Source organism: Alosa alosa, chromosome 14, assembly GCF_017589495.1.
Source record: "Alosa alosa isolate M-15738 ecotype Scorff River chromosome 14, AALO_Geno_1.1, whole genome shotgun sequence".
Lineage (NCBI taxonomy): Eukaryota > Metazoa > Chordata > Actinopteri > Clupeiformes > Clupeidae > Alosa > Alosa alosa.
Genome location: NC_063202.1, coordinates 3,258,640 through 3,274,049, shown reverse-complemented (window position 1 = coordinate 3,274,049; position 15,410 = coordinate 3,258,640). Strand labels below are relative to the sequence as shown.

The 15,410-nt window shown below is 39.0% G+C and overlaps 2 protein-coding genes across 3 annotated transcripts; both read left to right on the top strand.

Moving 5' to 3' along the window:
• Positions 1-1,581: 1,581 nt before the first annotated feature.
• LOC125307621 (low choriolytic enzyme-like) lies at positions 1,582-5,894 on the top strand. 2 transcript variants are annotated; one of them, XM_048263678.1, is made up of 8 exons: positions 1,582-1,720; positions 2,099-2,135; positions 2,545-2,610; positions 3,080-3,241; positions 3,960-4,089; positions 4,203-4,381; positions 4,722-4,824; positions 5,250-5,894. In XM_048263678.1, the coding sequence occupies exons 1-8, from the start codon at positions 1,646-1,648 to the stop codon at positions 5,392-5,394; spliced, it is 897 nt and encodes a 298-aa protein (XP_048119635.1). In that variant the 5' UTR covers positions 1,582-1,645; the 3' UTR covers positions 5,395-5,894. The 2 variants fall into 2 exon arrangements, with proteins under 2 accessions (XP_048119635.1, XP_048119636.1); XM_048263679.1 differs by having other exon boundaries at positions 1,585-1,720; positions 4,722-4,803.
• Positions 5,895-9,456: 3,562 nt separating this feature from the next.
• LOC125307622 (low choriolytic enzyme-like) lies at positions 9,457-15,140 on the top strand. The gene is made up of 9 exons (XM_048263680.1): positions 9,457-9,543; positions 9,945-9,981; positions 10,577-10,642; positions 10,864-11,025; positions 11,778-11,910; positions 12,356-12,534; positions 12,860-12,941; positions 14,496-14,638; positions 14,900-15,140. Exons 1-9 carry the CDS (start codon positions 9,469-9,471, stop codon positions 14,902-14,904), a joined length of 882 nt encoding a protein of 293 aa, XP_048119637.1. The 5' UTR covers positions 9,457-9,468; the 3' UTR covers positions 14,905-15,140.
• The last annotated feature ends 270 nt before the right edge of the window (positions 15,141-15,410 follow it).

Here is a 15,410-nt window from a genome sequence, read left to right as displayed (position 1 = left end):
TGCATTTCAACAAAGGTGTTTCAAGTAAGGAAGAGCATGGTTTAGTCTACAAAGGCTAAAGTAAAGTAAAGTAATTGATCATACTTGTAAAATGTTTTGCTTGCAAAAATGGAGAGTCATTAAGTATACAGTAAACTGCTCACAATGTACTGTAGTTTGTGGCAATGTGGTTATCACAGAACAAATACCTATTTTATTCTTACTATTCTTTCTATTCTATACACTCTTTTATTTCTTAAAAAATATATTACTGTATATGAAGAGCCTTCATTAGGAAACTAGATAGTTAGGCCTATTCAAATACATAATGCCCCACCTTGATTAGAACCTTGAAATGGGAGAACATTTTTACATTGTGTTGGTTAAAAATGACTATTCGCTGATAAATTGGTTATTAGTTTTTTTAAAAACTTAAATGTCAAAATCGGTATCGGCCTTCAAAATCACATATTGGTCAGCACCGGCTTTGCAAAAAACAATGTCCACAGACAAGGGTGAATATGTGGCATAATTTATGAAAGTACGATGTATTGCGACATCAGATGCAAGTCAAATTTGTAGTTTCTTATGTCTCATTCCATCGAACTACAGATCTGCTACCCGATCTGACAAACTTACATAGTGCGGTTATAGCCGATAGAGGGCCGCGAAGCGAATGCAGAAGTGCCGTTCACCCTGTTACAAGTTAATGAACCACTGAAACGATTTTGCAAACATTATTTTAAGTTACAAAAAACTCTTTGGTGTTGCTTTAAGATATATTGTAATTTTTTAAAATGAGTGAATTTGGCCTGCGTGCCCTTGATTATTTTCAGATTCGCCTTCTCTAAGAACAGGAGGCCAACCATGGTGCCCATCCCCAACAATGACATGGAGTTTGGCCAGGCCACTGAGATGAGTGAGAACGATATCATCAGAGTGAACAAGCTTTACAAATGTGCCATTCACATGGTGGATTCTATTTTTCAAAATACACATAAAATGTCACATAAAATACACATAAAATTTGTGTTTGCTGTTCTATATTGATAATGTTTTTTCTTATCAGGCAAAAGAAAGTGACAATGAAAAAGTTGCCTATGAACCTTCAGAACATCTTCTGTTGGGGGTTTACATGAAGATTTCAATCTGGTTCTCCACTCAGTTGCTCAGCTGCCAATCAAACCAAAAACCATGAGCAATTTGTCTGTTGATTGTTTATGTCATCACTGGAAAAGCAGTATAGGAAATATGCTATGACAACTGTTTTTTACATGAATGATAGAATGATATCTCGTTGGTCTCTGTTTACTTCCACTACACTTGTTAGGTAGACTAACGAGGTCCCAATATGAATGAATGCTTATTCATTTTATCAAGTATTTATTATTGTTTGACCATTTGTACCACATGAAAGGACAACAGTTTTACTGATTAAACGGCAAGAGAGAAATCAAAAGGGGGAAATGTTGCAAGAAAAAGAATTCAAATCAAGCAACAATGCAACTTCCCTGTTGCCCTCAATTAAAACTTGTCAACTGTCATTTTTTAACTGACCTGGTTTGCCACACTGTGTTCTTAAAAAACTGTGCTTCTGCATTCTTCAGCCATATAAACCTGAGTTCATCCTGTCTACGGGACTGAAACAGTTCATTGGGGACTGGTCATGGACACCTCGGGTGTTATTCTGCTTGTCCTTCTCCTGGGGACGCTAAACACAGTCCAGTGTCAGTATGAAGAGGTAAGGAGCCTAATCTATTCATCTATTCTGATGTACTGTATCCATAGGAGCAGATCTGAGCCTGATGAAACTCATGAGTCAGATATGATCCAGTCCTGTTTTAGCATCAGGTTTTCCCTCCGATTGCAGGAAGCTGATAGGATACATTTTAGCTTCATTTTAGCTTAAGCTTAATTTTATGATATTGTGTGTGTGTGTGTGTGTCTGTGTGTGTGAGTGTGTGTGTGTGTGTGTGTGTGTGTGTGTGTTGTGTTTCTTGGTGACTGATATCAAACAACTAATTGAACTTCATGACCCCATCTGAGAAAAACATCCTGAAGCGTTTTTCTTTTACTAAGATGTATTGTCATTTGTATATAATGAATTTTGTAATTTCAGTCAAAATCAGAGGATTTTGAAGGGAGTAGCCCAATTGGTGAGTTGTTTTCTTTAATTCAATGATGATTTAAGAAGAGAAAGGTATTGAGGACATGATTTCCTAAATGACAGTCTTGGCTTGTTCAAGTAATTGAAATGAATCAGGATTGCGTGAATGACCTTATATTTAGATAGCCTACAATTCTGAACTCTTTAGCCTATAGAGCCTTGCACTGAACAATTTCTACCTTATATAGTATTTGGGCGCTTTATAAAAATACATTATAATTCTTTCTGGAGAGTTGGTTAAAAAGCACATGCAGAAACTTTACATATGTTGAGATAAAAACAACACACAAACAATAATTATGTCACTTAAGGCTAAGATCTTAACAATGTAGCAAAATGTGAAGTATATTAATGTAATGTGTTATTCTTTTTAATTAATGTGTCATGTTGTGCTTTAGACGATATCCCTGAGGAGGAGAAGTACACAGTGTCTGCTCTGATTGAAAGGGCCAACAAGAATGCAGGTAAAGAAGTGTTGCACCTCAGGAAAAAAACCCTCTTACTCTAAATTAGAGCGGCACAAAATTGCCTTTAGGGGAGACCTATCACAACTATCACAACTAATTACTTGCAACCTCCTTATACTTGTTTTGAAATGATGTGAGATAGGCATTGGTGGCGGAGGCAGATAATGTCTGGCTATATCAACACCAAGGGTATTAATGTCACTGGCAGCCATAGACAATCTGATTTTTTTCCAATGGATAACTACAGTAGTACGTTTGACCCATCCAATGTATAACTGGCAAAAGAAGGCTGCATAGTGTTCTGTCACTGGTAAGCTCACGCACAGCATATTTGAACTCATCATTGCAAGAGGTGCAGGTAGAGATTTGAATTTGCGTAAGCAGAGCATCCACTTTCGGAGGAACATTATGAAACACTGTGGATTGTAAGTTTATATTTAGGGCTATGAATTATTTATTGTTTCAGGGCAAGAGTTGGATGATCCAGAGATCATAGAGGGTGATATTGCAGTGGACACAGGATTCCAGAATGCTGCCCCTTGTACGTCCCGCCGTCACCGCAACTGCAAATGGTATCGCTCCAAGGACGGCCGCGTCTATGTGCCGTACGTCATCTCCAGCCAGTACTGTAAGGATCATCTTTTATTACATCTTTTCTGTGGGCTTTTGGAACTGATGTTGAAGGATTATTTGTGAGTACTCAAAATAATCAAACTATTTGTGCAATGTTCTATATGGCAGGGGTTCCCAACCTTTTCTGGCAGGTGACCCTATGTCACAAAATGTTGGCGACCCCAATTATTCACAACATCTCTGTTATAACACCCAGTCGAGAGTGGGACTTTGAATTTCCCCAAATGTCCTAGCAAGCTAATTCGCTTGGCTATCTTTGCGTCTGTGGTTGTTTTGCTACTTTGCTTGGAATGTTGATCAAGCATGATTACGTCAATCAAGCATCTACTGTAATGTGGGCTATCTAGGTTTATTTTGATGTAGCCAGATTGTAATGAAAGATCTGATTACATGGGGGTTTTCATATTTTTTATGTAATGTATGTATATTTTAATGTAATGTACTGGTCAATCGTAAGACACCCAGTATCTCAGGCGACCCCATTTGAATTTCATGCGACCTCAAGGTTGGGAAACGATGATGTATGGTGATTTGCTAATGTTTGTTTGTTTGTTTGTTTGTTTGAGCATTGCTGGAGTAACCCATGGTGGTTACATGGTACTGATATGCAGCTGAATCATAATTTAAGCAACTAATGTTGGTGTATTTATATAATTTGTTTTGCATTTTTAAAAGCTTGGTAGATATGTTTTCTTTACCATTCTTCTCTACAGCCTCTCGTGAGAAGGCCATTATTGTCAAGGCCATGAACTCTTTTGCCAATGCCACCTGTGTCCGCTTCCGACCACGCAAAAGACGTCGCTCCAAGGATAGAGACTACTTGTACATCAAGTCCAAAAGAGGGTATCATACCCAATAAGTAACAGAACAGTACTAAAATGTTACCTTTAGATTTTCAATGAAGTTATCTGTGACATTAGCCAAAAATTTGATTAATTTAATCCTGAAAACTGCAGGTGCTGGTCCTACGTGGGGCGTAGAGGTAGGCGGCAGATCGTGTCCCTGGCGCGACGAGGGTGTGTGTACCACCAGGTGATCCAGCATGAGCTTCTGCACGCCCTGGGCTTCCACCATGAACAGGCACGCAGTGACCGTGACATGCATGTCCGTATTCTCTACGAAAACATCATACGAGGTGAGCAAGACCTGCTGCTTGAGGTAGCAAGGTGAGAAAGACCTGCTGCTTGAGGTAGTCTGCCCCCAACATCAAGCGAGGTGAGCAAGACCTGCTGCTTGAGGTAGTCTGCCCTTAATTATTTAACAGCAAAATAGTTCCGTATCTATTTCCCATATATTTGATCTACTGCCATATGTTTTTCTTTACATTCTGGAAAACACTTTTGACTCTTGCCAGGCATTTTCTTATTACTGTTATAATTATTACTGTATATATATATATATATATGATTTGTATTAAAACCTGTTCATAGGACATTTTACAGGTTCATTACTTACTTAAAAAAGTTTTTCCCCAGGAAAAAAAAGGAACTTCAAAAAGATTAAGACCAATAACATGGACACCCCCTATGACTACGGTTCAGTCATGCATTACTCAAGGTCAGTCATGCATTACTCAAGGTCAGTTCTGAGTTCCACACATCTTGTTCAACACCAACACTGGCATATGGACATATGGCATCTACTGTAGCTGACTCTCTCCCACACACACACACACACACACACACACACACACACAGGGCACGATTACATGATTCCATGTTCTGACAGAGTAGCAATGCACATACAGAGATGTGAAGATGAGAGATGTGCACAGACAGAGAGAGAAATAGAGAGAGAGAGAGAGAGAGAAAGAGAAACCATATACCATAGAGTGCACTCAAATTTATATTATGGATAATTTATGTTTTGTGTTCATAATGCTGATCTAAGACAATGGGGAAAAGAAACACTGCAGTAATCAGCATGCTCTCTTTATTCTCTTTATTCAGGTATGCTTTCTCCCGCAACAGTCATCAGTATGCTCTCTTTATTCTTTTTTTCAGGTATGCTTTCTCCCGCAACAGGCAGCCCACCATTGTCCCCATCCCCGATGCCAATGTGGCGATTGGGAGGGCCACCCAAATGAGCAGCTGGGATATTGCCCGAATCAACCGCCTTTATGGATGTGAAGCACCGGTCTTAGTCTAGTACGCCATTAGGCTAAGCTTAAATATTGGTTTTATGTATAATGTTTGTCATCACACAGCACTGTACAAAAAATCCATAAAATATATTTTTAGGTAATCACTCCAACACACCCACAAACACACTTTTGAATTAAAATATTTAGAATTCCAGCTTTCATGCAAAATAACTTAAATGCTTAAAGGTACACCATGCAAGACTTTCACCGTAATATAACCTTTACGAAGTGAATTTGATAGTAAACATACTTGTAATAGGGGAATCATTCACCTAGCACAGCCATACAGCATAGCCAAGGCGCTAATGACAGAACCAGCCATGCAATTTCAAGAATAGCCGACCCGAAGACATCTCACAAGAATCGTGAAATCGTCTTTGGAGATAGTTTTTGCCTGTTGTTAATCATTATCCTCGTTCCTTGTATAATTGTTCCCTATGTTGGTCTGAAGGAAGAGGAAGTTCTTGTGAAATGGGGTAATTGCAAAAATAAATGCTTTTAGAATAAATAATTGGTGTGTTTCTGACTGGAGTCTAATATTTACTTAAAGGAACCATATGTAAGAAAAATATTTCAATTAATCATAAAATGGCCCTGATATGTCACTAGACATTAAGAAATCATGTTCATTTCAAATACTTATATCACTGACAACAGTAGTCCGGCCAGGATATTGTCATTTAAAAAGAGAAGTTGCAGCCCTCAACTGATGTTGATGTTGTGTTTTGTCATGTCATGTTGTGTTTTGGCCTGATGCGCCACCCTCCACCTATCTACTAATCACAAAGTCAGTAGTGTTTCGCCATCAGGTTTGGCAACCTCGAGTCAGGGGGGAGGGGGAGGGGATACACCGCTCTTCAGTATTTTAAAAGTGATTGCAGTACCAGTTTTGGCCACAATCTTGCATATGGTTCCTTTAATATAAACCCAAACCTACATCCTACAGCTGGGCATCCTAAAGCGTCTTTCGGATGGCAGGAGCTGGTACTCCTCATGTAACACGTGGGAGGGGTCCAGTGCAAGCTTGTCTGACAGCCTGAGAGTATAGTCCAGCTGTCAAAGAATGATCCTTCATAGTGTGTCCCTCCAACTTTGAGCAAATGTTCAGAAGTCTTCTATAAAAGTATTCTAGCTTTGAGCTGGACTGAAAGGCTATAGGCAAACTGCACCCCCCATACTGCAGGATACTTTGTATTGTGGAAGAACTGGCATATGTCCTTACCGGCTCCAAAGCATCTAAGTCTCCTCAGAAAATAAATTCTCTGTTGGACTTTGTTGTAAATGTAATCCACATGCGATGACCAAGAGAAGACACTATCCACATATACCCCCAGATATTTGAAGGATGCTGAGTTTTACGTTTTAATGGTTTATCATGAATTATGACTGGAGAGTGTGTGTGTTGTGTTGCTCCAAACATGACCTCTTCTGTTTTGATGGGATTTATTATGAGAGCATTTTGCTCACACCATTGGCCCACTTTGTTCACGCTCTCATAATTGAGTTCAGGCTGTATCTCCTCTGTCATCAGAGCCACCAGTGCCGTATCATCAGAAAATTGGATGAGGTATTGGTGACGGTAATGGTGCGGTCACTAGTGTATTGTGAAGAGTAGTGGTGAGCTCATTCATCCTTGTGGGGCCCCACAGCTCATTGTGACCAAGGGGTAGTGTGTGTTATTGACCTTGACCAGCTGTTGTCTACTGATGAGAAAAGAGTGGTACCAATATATAGACCGATTTACAGTATGGATTAATGCCCAGCTGTTGCTTTTTGGGGAGAAATAAATCCGGTTTAATGGTATTGAAGGCGGAGGAGAAGTCAAGAAACGAAACTCTAGCATATGGTTTGTGATAAGATAAGTCCAGGTGTTTTAGGACGAGGTGTGTGAGGGGAGCAACAGCATCTTCGCTGTTGAGGCCACACTTCTGGGCAAACTGATATTGGTCTAGTTTGCTCTGTACTGACCCGGAGAGCAAGGGGCAGATGATTCTTTCCAGTGACTTCATAGTTTGGAGGTCAGAGCCACAGGTCGGAGGTCATTGCACTCCTTTGGGCATGCTTCTTTGGTAGTGGGATTACGTGTGAGGCTTTCCAGGCTGTGGGGACAGTGTGAGTGTCCAGTGACTGTTGGAATATGGGCTGCCACACAGGGGCAATATGTAGGCTACACTCATAAACACTCCAGGAACCATTTAATACCACTGGGACAATAACCTCCACCATAATAAAACCTATTCTGAATGCCTTTTAAAAAATCTGATACCGCATGGTGCAGTTCACCTTATTGTGATCACAGAATTCATAGTTTACCCACCTCTTGTTTTACCACTACACTCCTGATTATAATATAATATTCAGTTTTGAATGCTTAGCTGAAATAATATTTTTCCCTATCATCTTATTTTTAAAGCAGACCTACTTACGGCCATGTAATTGGGCTATGTGTTTTCTACAGCAATAGCATGTTTGAACGGGCACTTCACTAGTGTAGTAAAACGAGCACACAACATACTAAAATGAGTGCACATTCAAAAATATCTTGCAATGACACCTCTGTACTACTGAGATAAAAGGCACGATTGCACACTCACACTCACATATAAACACACACACACACAAGCACACACACAACTAAGCACACACACACACACACACACACACACACACACATAAACAATGGCGGACATTACTTGAGTACATTTACTCAATTACTTGAGTACTGTATTTCAATTTTGTTAAACTTTCTACTTTTACTCAAGTACATTTCTAGGCCAAATATCTTACTTTTTACTCCATTACAATTTTGTGACAGCTGAAGTACAGCTGAAGTTCCTTTTGGAAAAAAGACTGTCCAAATACATGAGCTAGGTTTTAAATAATGGTGTTGCCTAACCTATATTATTGTTATATCCACTATTTACCAGATCGTGTTTACCCCTTTTCTCAATATTGATGTTACCATAACTAGCCTCATGACGCCATCGAACAAATGATGATAGACAATGATAGACAATGATACATAGATATACAATGATAGACAATCTGACACTTTCAAACACAAAAGAGAACGTCTTGATTTGGTCCGAAAGTGGAAAGCATTTAACAAAGCAAAAAGTGGTTACTTTGAAGTATCTAAGATAAGATTTCACATTAGTTTGTTTTTAGTTCTTTCTACATACAACAATTCTTAATTGATTTTGTCCTTGAATGAAGGACAAAGGCTCAATGAATGCCTATGTCTGTGCCGAATCATTTCAACAGTAGTAAATGCAACTGTATTCATAATACATTGCACTTTTACTTTTACTTTCGATACTTAAGTACATTTGAAGGCAAGTACTTTTTTACTTCCACTCAAGTGGAAATGTACTTTTACTGGAGTAACATTTGACCATGTGTATCTTTACTTTCACTCAAGTACAGGATTTGTGTACTTCGTCCCACTGCACATAAAGACACACACGCACACACACACGCATGCGCACACACTAATGTACACACACATACATAAACGCACACACACACACAGGTAGAAACACACACATACAAACATAAACACACACACACACCCCATTACCACACACACACACACACACACATATGCACAAAAGCAAACACACATACATAAATACACTCATTTATATACACTTGAGTTGTAAGAGTAGGGGATTAAGTAGGAGATGGAGACAAATTGACAAGCATGTTTTTTTTGTTGCGGTGAAAATGTGCAGGACAGAGCGGTTGTCATACAGTATTTTGTACCACTATGCGGTACGTCTAGTTTATCGTATTTATATTTAGCGTTTGACCAGTTGTACCACATGAAAGGACGAGTGTACAGTTTCACAGAGTGAAAGGCAAAGGAGAAAGTAAAAGGGGGAAATGTTGCAAGAAAATAAATTGAAATAAAGCAACAATGCAACTTTCCTGTTAATTAAGCCTTGTTAACGGTCATTTTTTAACTGACCTGGTTTGCCACACTGTCTTCTTGAGAAACTGTGCTTCTGCATTCTTCAGCCATATACACCTGAATTCATCCTGTCTAAGTGACAGAAACAGTTTACTGGGGACTGGTCATGGACACCTCTGCTGTCATTCTGCTTGTCCTTCTCCTGGGGACACTGAACACAGTCCAGTGTCAGTATGAAGAGGTAAACTATCCTGATGTATCCATAGAGCAGAGAAAAGTCAGACCTCAGAGAGAGGAGCAGATCTGAGCCTGATGGAGGTTGTGAGTCAGATATATGGTACAGGTACTGTTATTCCAGGTGTTCCCTATGACTGTAGGAAGCTGATACAGTAGGATACTGGGACTACACAGCGAGCTTCATTTTATGATATTGTTTTGTGTGTGTGTATGTATGTGTGTGTGTGTGTGTGTGTGTGTGTGTGTGTGTGTGTGTGTGTGTGTGTGTGTGTGTGTTTCTTGGTGACTGATATCAAACAACTAATTCAACTAACATGACTCCATCTGAGAAATATCCTTAAGTGTTTTCCTTTTAATAAGATGTATTGTAATATGTACATCATCTAATGAATTTTGTAATTTCAGACAAAATCAGCAGATTTTGAAGGGAGTAGCCCAATTGGTGAGTTGTTATCTTTAATTCAATTGTGATTTAAAAAGAGAAAGTTATTGAAGAAATAGAAGTCTTGGCTTGTGCAAGTAATTTAAATGAATCAGGATTGCGTGAATGACCTTATATTTAGATTCTGAACTCTTTAGCCTATAGAGCCTAATTGCACTAAACAATTTGTATCCTGATAAAGTATTTGGACACTATATAAAAATATATTATAATTCTTTCTGGAGAAATGTTACATTTGTTGAGTTAAAAACAACACACAAAGACAATCATTGTGTCACTTAAGGCTAAAATGGCTAAAAGTGTAGCAAAATGTGATGGTAATAATAATAATAATAGCTTTCCTACAGGATCTTTTTAGGTCATGGACATTTTCATTCATCGAAGGCATCAATTTGCTACAGGGCCTTTTTTTAGAGTTTAAAGGAGCCACTCTGTCATGCAAGACACCTAGTTCACTATTGAAGGCCTCTACTATTTGGTCAATAGAATAATTGAAAATATCTGAATTAATGGAGTCTGATAGAGCTATAAGCTATATAATGGTATTTTCATGTTATGCATTATTCTTTCATTAATGTATCATGTTGTGCTTTAGACAATATTCCTGAAGAGGAGAAGTACACTGTGTCTGCTCTAATTGAAAGGGCCAACAAGAATGCAGGTAAGGAAGTGTTGCACCTCAAAAAAGAAACTCTCTTACTGTAAATTAATAATGAATAAAAAGCCTTACTCACGCACAGCATCTTTGAACTCATCATTGTGAGAGGTGCATTAGTTTGAGTTTGCATAAGCAGAGCATCCACTTTCGGAGGAACATTATGAAAACACTGTGAATTGTGAGCCTACACATAGGGCTACTGAATTATGTTCTCCTTCTTTCAGGGCAGGAGTTGGATGATCCAGATATCATAGAGGGGGATATTGCAGTGGACACAGGATTCCAGAATGCTGCCCCCTGTACATCCCGCCGTTTCTTCAGCTGCAAATGGCCTCGCTCCAGGGACGGCCTCGTCTATGTGCCGTACGTCATCTCCAGCCAGTACTGTAAGGGTCATCTTTTATTACAAAGTTGTTATATTTTCAACCAGTGCAATTACAAAATATTAATCAGGTTTATCTTAGTTTTTTTCTCACTGGTTTGTCAATATATACACAATGTATTTGATCTTAGATGAATTTAGCATTAAAGCTGCAGTTTTTTTTGATCATATTCTCTGAAACCAACACTATGCTCCGACAGAACAGTTTTAGAAAAAAACATGAGGGGCATGAGAGTTGCAAACATTCAAAATGTTGGCTAAGTCCCCTCAATCTGTCAGACTTGCCAACTGCTGCTTTAAAGGTTGTATTCAGTCCTAGTGTGTGCATGCTTTGGGACCTGACACCATACGTATGTGTACAACAAATGTGTTGAAAATGTGTTTTTAACACATCTCTGTGTCCAGATTGGGACACCACAGTTTGTGTTGTTTCCTTTGTTATTTGTTACAAAATATGTACAATATATAAAAGTATGTAAAATATAACACAGCTTGCATTGAAAACAACACAACTTGCGTTGTTTTTCAACACATCTCTGTGTCCAGATAGGGACAACACATTTGTTTTAAGAGTGTACATTATGTGTACACATACACAAATCTGATAGAAAACATGTCCGTCATAACAAAGTCTTCAAAATTGTTCCAATAATAACTATACTGTACTGTATTTATATAATTTGTTTGTTTTTTTGTTTTTGTTTTGTATTTTTAAAAGCTTGGTAGATATGTTTTCTTTACCATTCTTCTCTACAGCCTCTCGTGAGAAGGCCACTATTGTCAAGGCCATGAACTCTTTTGCCAATGCCACCTGTGTCCGCTTCCGACCACGCAAAAGAAGAATCTTCTTTAAGGATAGACACTACTTGAACATCGAGTCAAACACAGGGTACCATGCCTAATAAGTAACAGAACAATACTAAAATGATACTTAGCTTTAGATTTTCAATTAGGTTATCTGTGACATTAGCCAAGAATTTGATTAATTTAATCCTGTAATTTTTTATGAAAACCATGCTATGTTCAGAATTTTCAAAAACACAACTTAATTCCAAAGAAACCATCATCAAGCAATCCTCAAAAAGACATTTTAAAGGGGGAATACACATGTGTGCTGCAATCCTCAAAAGGACACTTTAAAGGGGGAATGCACATGTGTGCTGCAAGGCACTGCAACACATACTGTAGAGCAATGATATGTCCGCAGTATTTGGCAAAATATTTGATTGATTTGTTTTGATAGTAAAAATTAGATTGAACTTTTTTTATGAGTTGAGAGAGTGGGCTGCTGTTTCCCACTGATGGTCACGTTTGAACCTCTGGCTGTGCTGCAGGTGCTGGTCCTACGTGGGGCGTAGACGTGGGCGGCAGGTCGTGTCCCTGGCGCGACGAGGGTGTGTGTACCACCAGGTGATCCAGCATGAGCTCCTGCACGCCCTGGGCTTCCACCATGAACAGGCACGCAGTGACCGTGACATGCATATCCGTATTCTCTACGAAAACATCATACGAGGTGAGAAAGACCTGCTGCTTGAGGTAGTCTGTTATTATTCTGAATTATTCAGCAGCAAAATAGTTCCGTATCTATCTCCCATATATTTAATCTACTGCCATATGCATTTTTTACATTCTGGGAAGCACCTTTGACACTTGCCAGGCAGAATATGAATATATTTTTTATTACTATTATAATTATTACTGTTTATTAATCATTTATATATATTAATATATATATATATATATATATATATATATATATATATATATATATATATATATATATATATACATATATATATAATAATATGTGAGAGGTGTACTTACACGTTTTTCCCCAGGAAAAGAGAGCAACTTTGAAAAGATTAAGACCAATAACCTGGGCACCCCCTATGACTACGGTTCAGTCATGCATTACTCAAGGTCAGTTCTGAGTTCCACACACCTAGTTCAACACCAACACTGGCATATCACATATGACATCTAGCTGACTCTCTCCTTCACACTCGCTCACATATTTTGTGTTGGTCATTCAGATCTAAGAAAATAAAAAGTCAAACACTGCAGTAATCTCTTGAAATCAGTATACTTGTATACAGCATACTACTATAGTTTGGACTTAACCGGAGGGTTGCCGGTTCGAACGGCTGTTTAGGGCATTTGTGAACGGCTGAAGTGCCCTTGAGCAAGGCACCTATCCCCTCACTGCTCCCCGAGCGCCGCTGTTGTAGCAGGAAGCATACTGCGCCGGGATTAGTGTGTGCTTCACCTCACTGTGTGCTCACTGTATGCTGAGTGTGTTTTACTAATTCACCGATTGGGATAAATGCAGAGACCAAATTTTCCTCACGGGATCAAAAAAGTATATATACTTATACTATACTTATACATACAAAGAGATCGAAATTACGTTTCCCGCTATCCCACGGTGGAGACAAGACATATTTTACCAATTAGGTCCACAGACAAACATAACATTCAAGTAAACAATATAAAAAGTAAATAAGGCACATAAAATGAAGAAATAAGAGCAAAATTTGGGTTGAAATTGTGCAATTGTGCATACATTAGACAGTCAATATAATAGTGCAAAAGTCAGGCCAATAAATGGCTGAGGTAGTTCTGTTTGACCTAAGTATGCAAGTGGCATAGTGGTGCAAGTTATGTAAGAGCAGCAGAAGTGTGTTCAGGACAACAGGACAACAACAACAAGTTGCAAAGTGTGCAAGTGGAGTAGTGCAAGTGGAGTAGTGCAAGGCAGTACAGTACTGTACCAGGCTGTCAGTGAACAACAGACGGCACACCCAGACGGTTTCACCATCTTCACTGGAGATTTTAACCATGCAGACCTTAAAACATCAGGAGAGAACAAGCATGTTAGTTGCCAGCCTCATTAAACAACATAGCATAGTCCACTCAAACATAGCTAGAAAATATAGGCCTACTTTTCAATATGCTCAACTGTCCACAGCTCATTGACACACGAGGGCAAAAAGGTGAATGTTCCGTTGCTACGGACAGAGAAATTAGTTTAAGATATGTTCCAATGCAGGTATAAAACATTCAATGAAAAATGTGCATATTAAGAAATGTACCAATGCAGCCCAGCAGCTCAGGTCACAATGAGGTGATCACAAATGTTAAAACTCCATGCAGAAGCCTGTGTCCTCCGTGAAGAGTAGACACAACCTTCTAGAAATTACCCTGATAAAATGAAATAAAGAAGTATTAAAATTCAAATGGCAGTGATTAAACATGCTCTACCATGACCAACAGTACCTGCATGAAAAGGGAGCCCAACTCGCACAATAGTGTCCAGCACCAACATAAAGAGAATCTGACTTGCAGCCAGCAAACACTTATCACTTCCTAATTAGTCCTGTGACTTCAAGACATCATGTGATCCTAGGTGTTGTGTGGATGTGATGCAGCTATGTGTGCCTGTTTGTGTAGATCCCCACACTCTCTTCTTTTCAGGTATGCCTTCTCCCGCAATGGGCAGCCCACTATGGTCCCCATCCCCAATGCCAATGTGGCGATTGGGAGGGCCACTCAGATGAGCAGCTGGGATATTGCCCGAATCAACCGCCTCTATAAATGTAGTCAACGGTCTTACTCTGGTACGTCATTAGGCTAAACTTATTGTATTGTATATTGTATCGTTATATGTATAAGTATGTGTAAGTATTGGTTATGTGTAATGTTTGTCATTGCACTGCACTGTACAAAATATCCATAAGATATAATTTTAGGTAGGCTAATCACTCCAACACACCCTCAAACAAGCTTTAGAATTCAGATATTCAGAATTTCAACTTTTATGCAAAATAATTGCATTCAGGAAATAAGCTGCTGATTTTTGTTTGTCTGTTGTTTTCTAGAATAGGGCTCTGAATATCGCTCCAGGCCTTAGCCCAAAAGAAGGAGAGGCTTTTCCAGCTCAATAAGCCCATTTCCAGGTGTCCGGCCTCACTGATGTTAATGGCACCTTAATTGGCAGGGTAAAATGTCTTCCTGTTTCTGTCTCCTCTGTACTGTGCTGTTCCAGAGGAAGTTGGTTTACCCAGTGGCGATATCTTGTGAAATGGGCTAATTGCAAAAATAAATGCTGTTTGAATAAATAATTTCTGTGTGTGAGTTTCTGACTGGAGTCGAATATTTAGACTAATATAAACCCAAACCTAGCTCATGTTTCCAAAGTGAGGGCCAGGACGATGTTTGTCATCACACAGCATGCACTGTACAAAAAAATCAAGAGATCTTTTATCAGGAAATCACTCCAACACACCCACAAACAAGCTCACACCCACAAACCCACAAAATGTCAGCTTTTATTTGAAGGTCATGCAAAATCACTTACATATGTTGAGTTGTACTGTATTGTGCACATTC

Excerpts from the sequence above, each read along its gene's own strand:
- LOC125307621 (XM_048263678.1), top strand. The coding sequence starts at position 1,646 with ATGGACACCTCGGGTGTTATTCTGCTTGTCCTTCTCCTGGGGACGCTA. Across the intron at positions 3,242-3,959 it reads CGTCATCTCCAGCCAGTACT|CCTCTCGTGAGAAGGCCATT; the intron begins GTAAGGATCATC and ends TCTTCTCTACAG. Across the intron at positions 4,090-4,202 it reads TACATCAAGTCCAAAAGAGG|GTGCTGGTCCTACGTGGGGC; the intron begins GTATCATACCCA and ends TGAAAACTGCAG.
- LOC125307622 (XM_048263680.1), top strand. The coding sequence starts at position 9,469 with ATGGACACCTCTGCTGTCATTCTGCTTGTCCTTCTCCTGGGGACACTG. Across the intron at positions 9,544-9,944 it reads TCCAGTGTCAGTATGAAGAG|ACAAAATCAGCAGATTTTGA; the intron begins GTAAACTATCCT and ends TTGTAATTTCAG. Across the intron at positions 11,911-12,355 it reads AACATCGAGTCAAACACAGG|GTGCTGGTCCTACGTGGGGC; the intron begins GTACCATGCCTA and ends GCTGTGCTGCAG.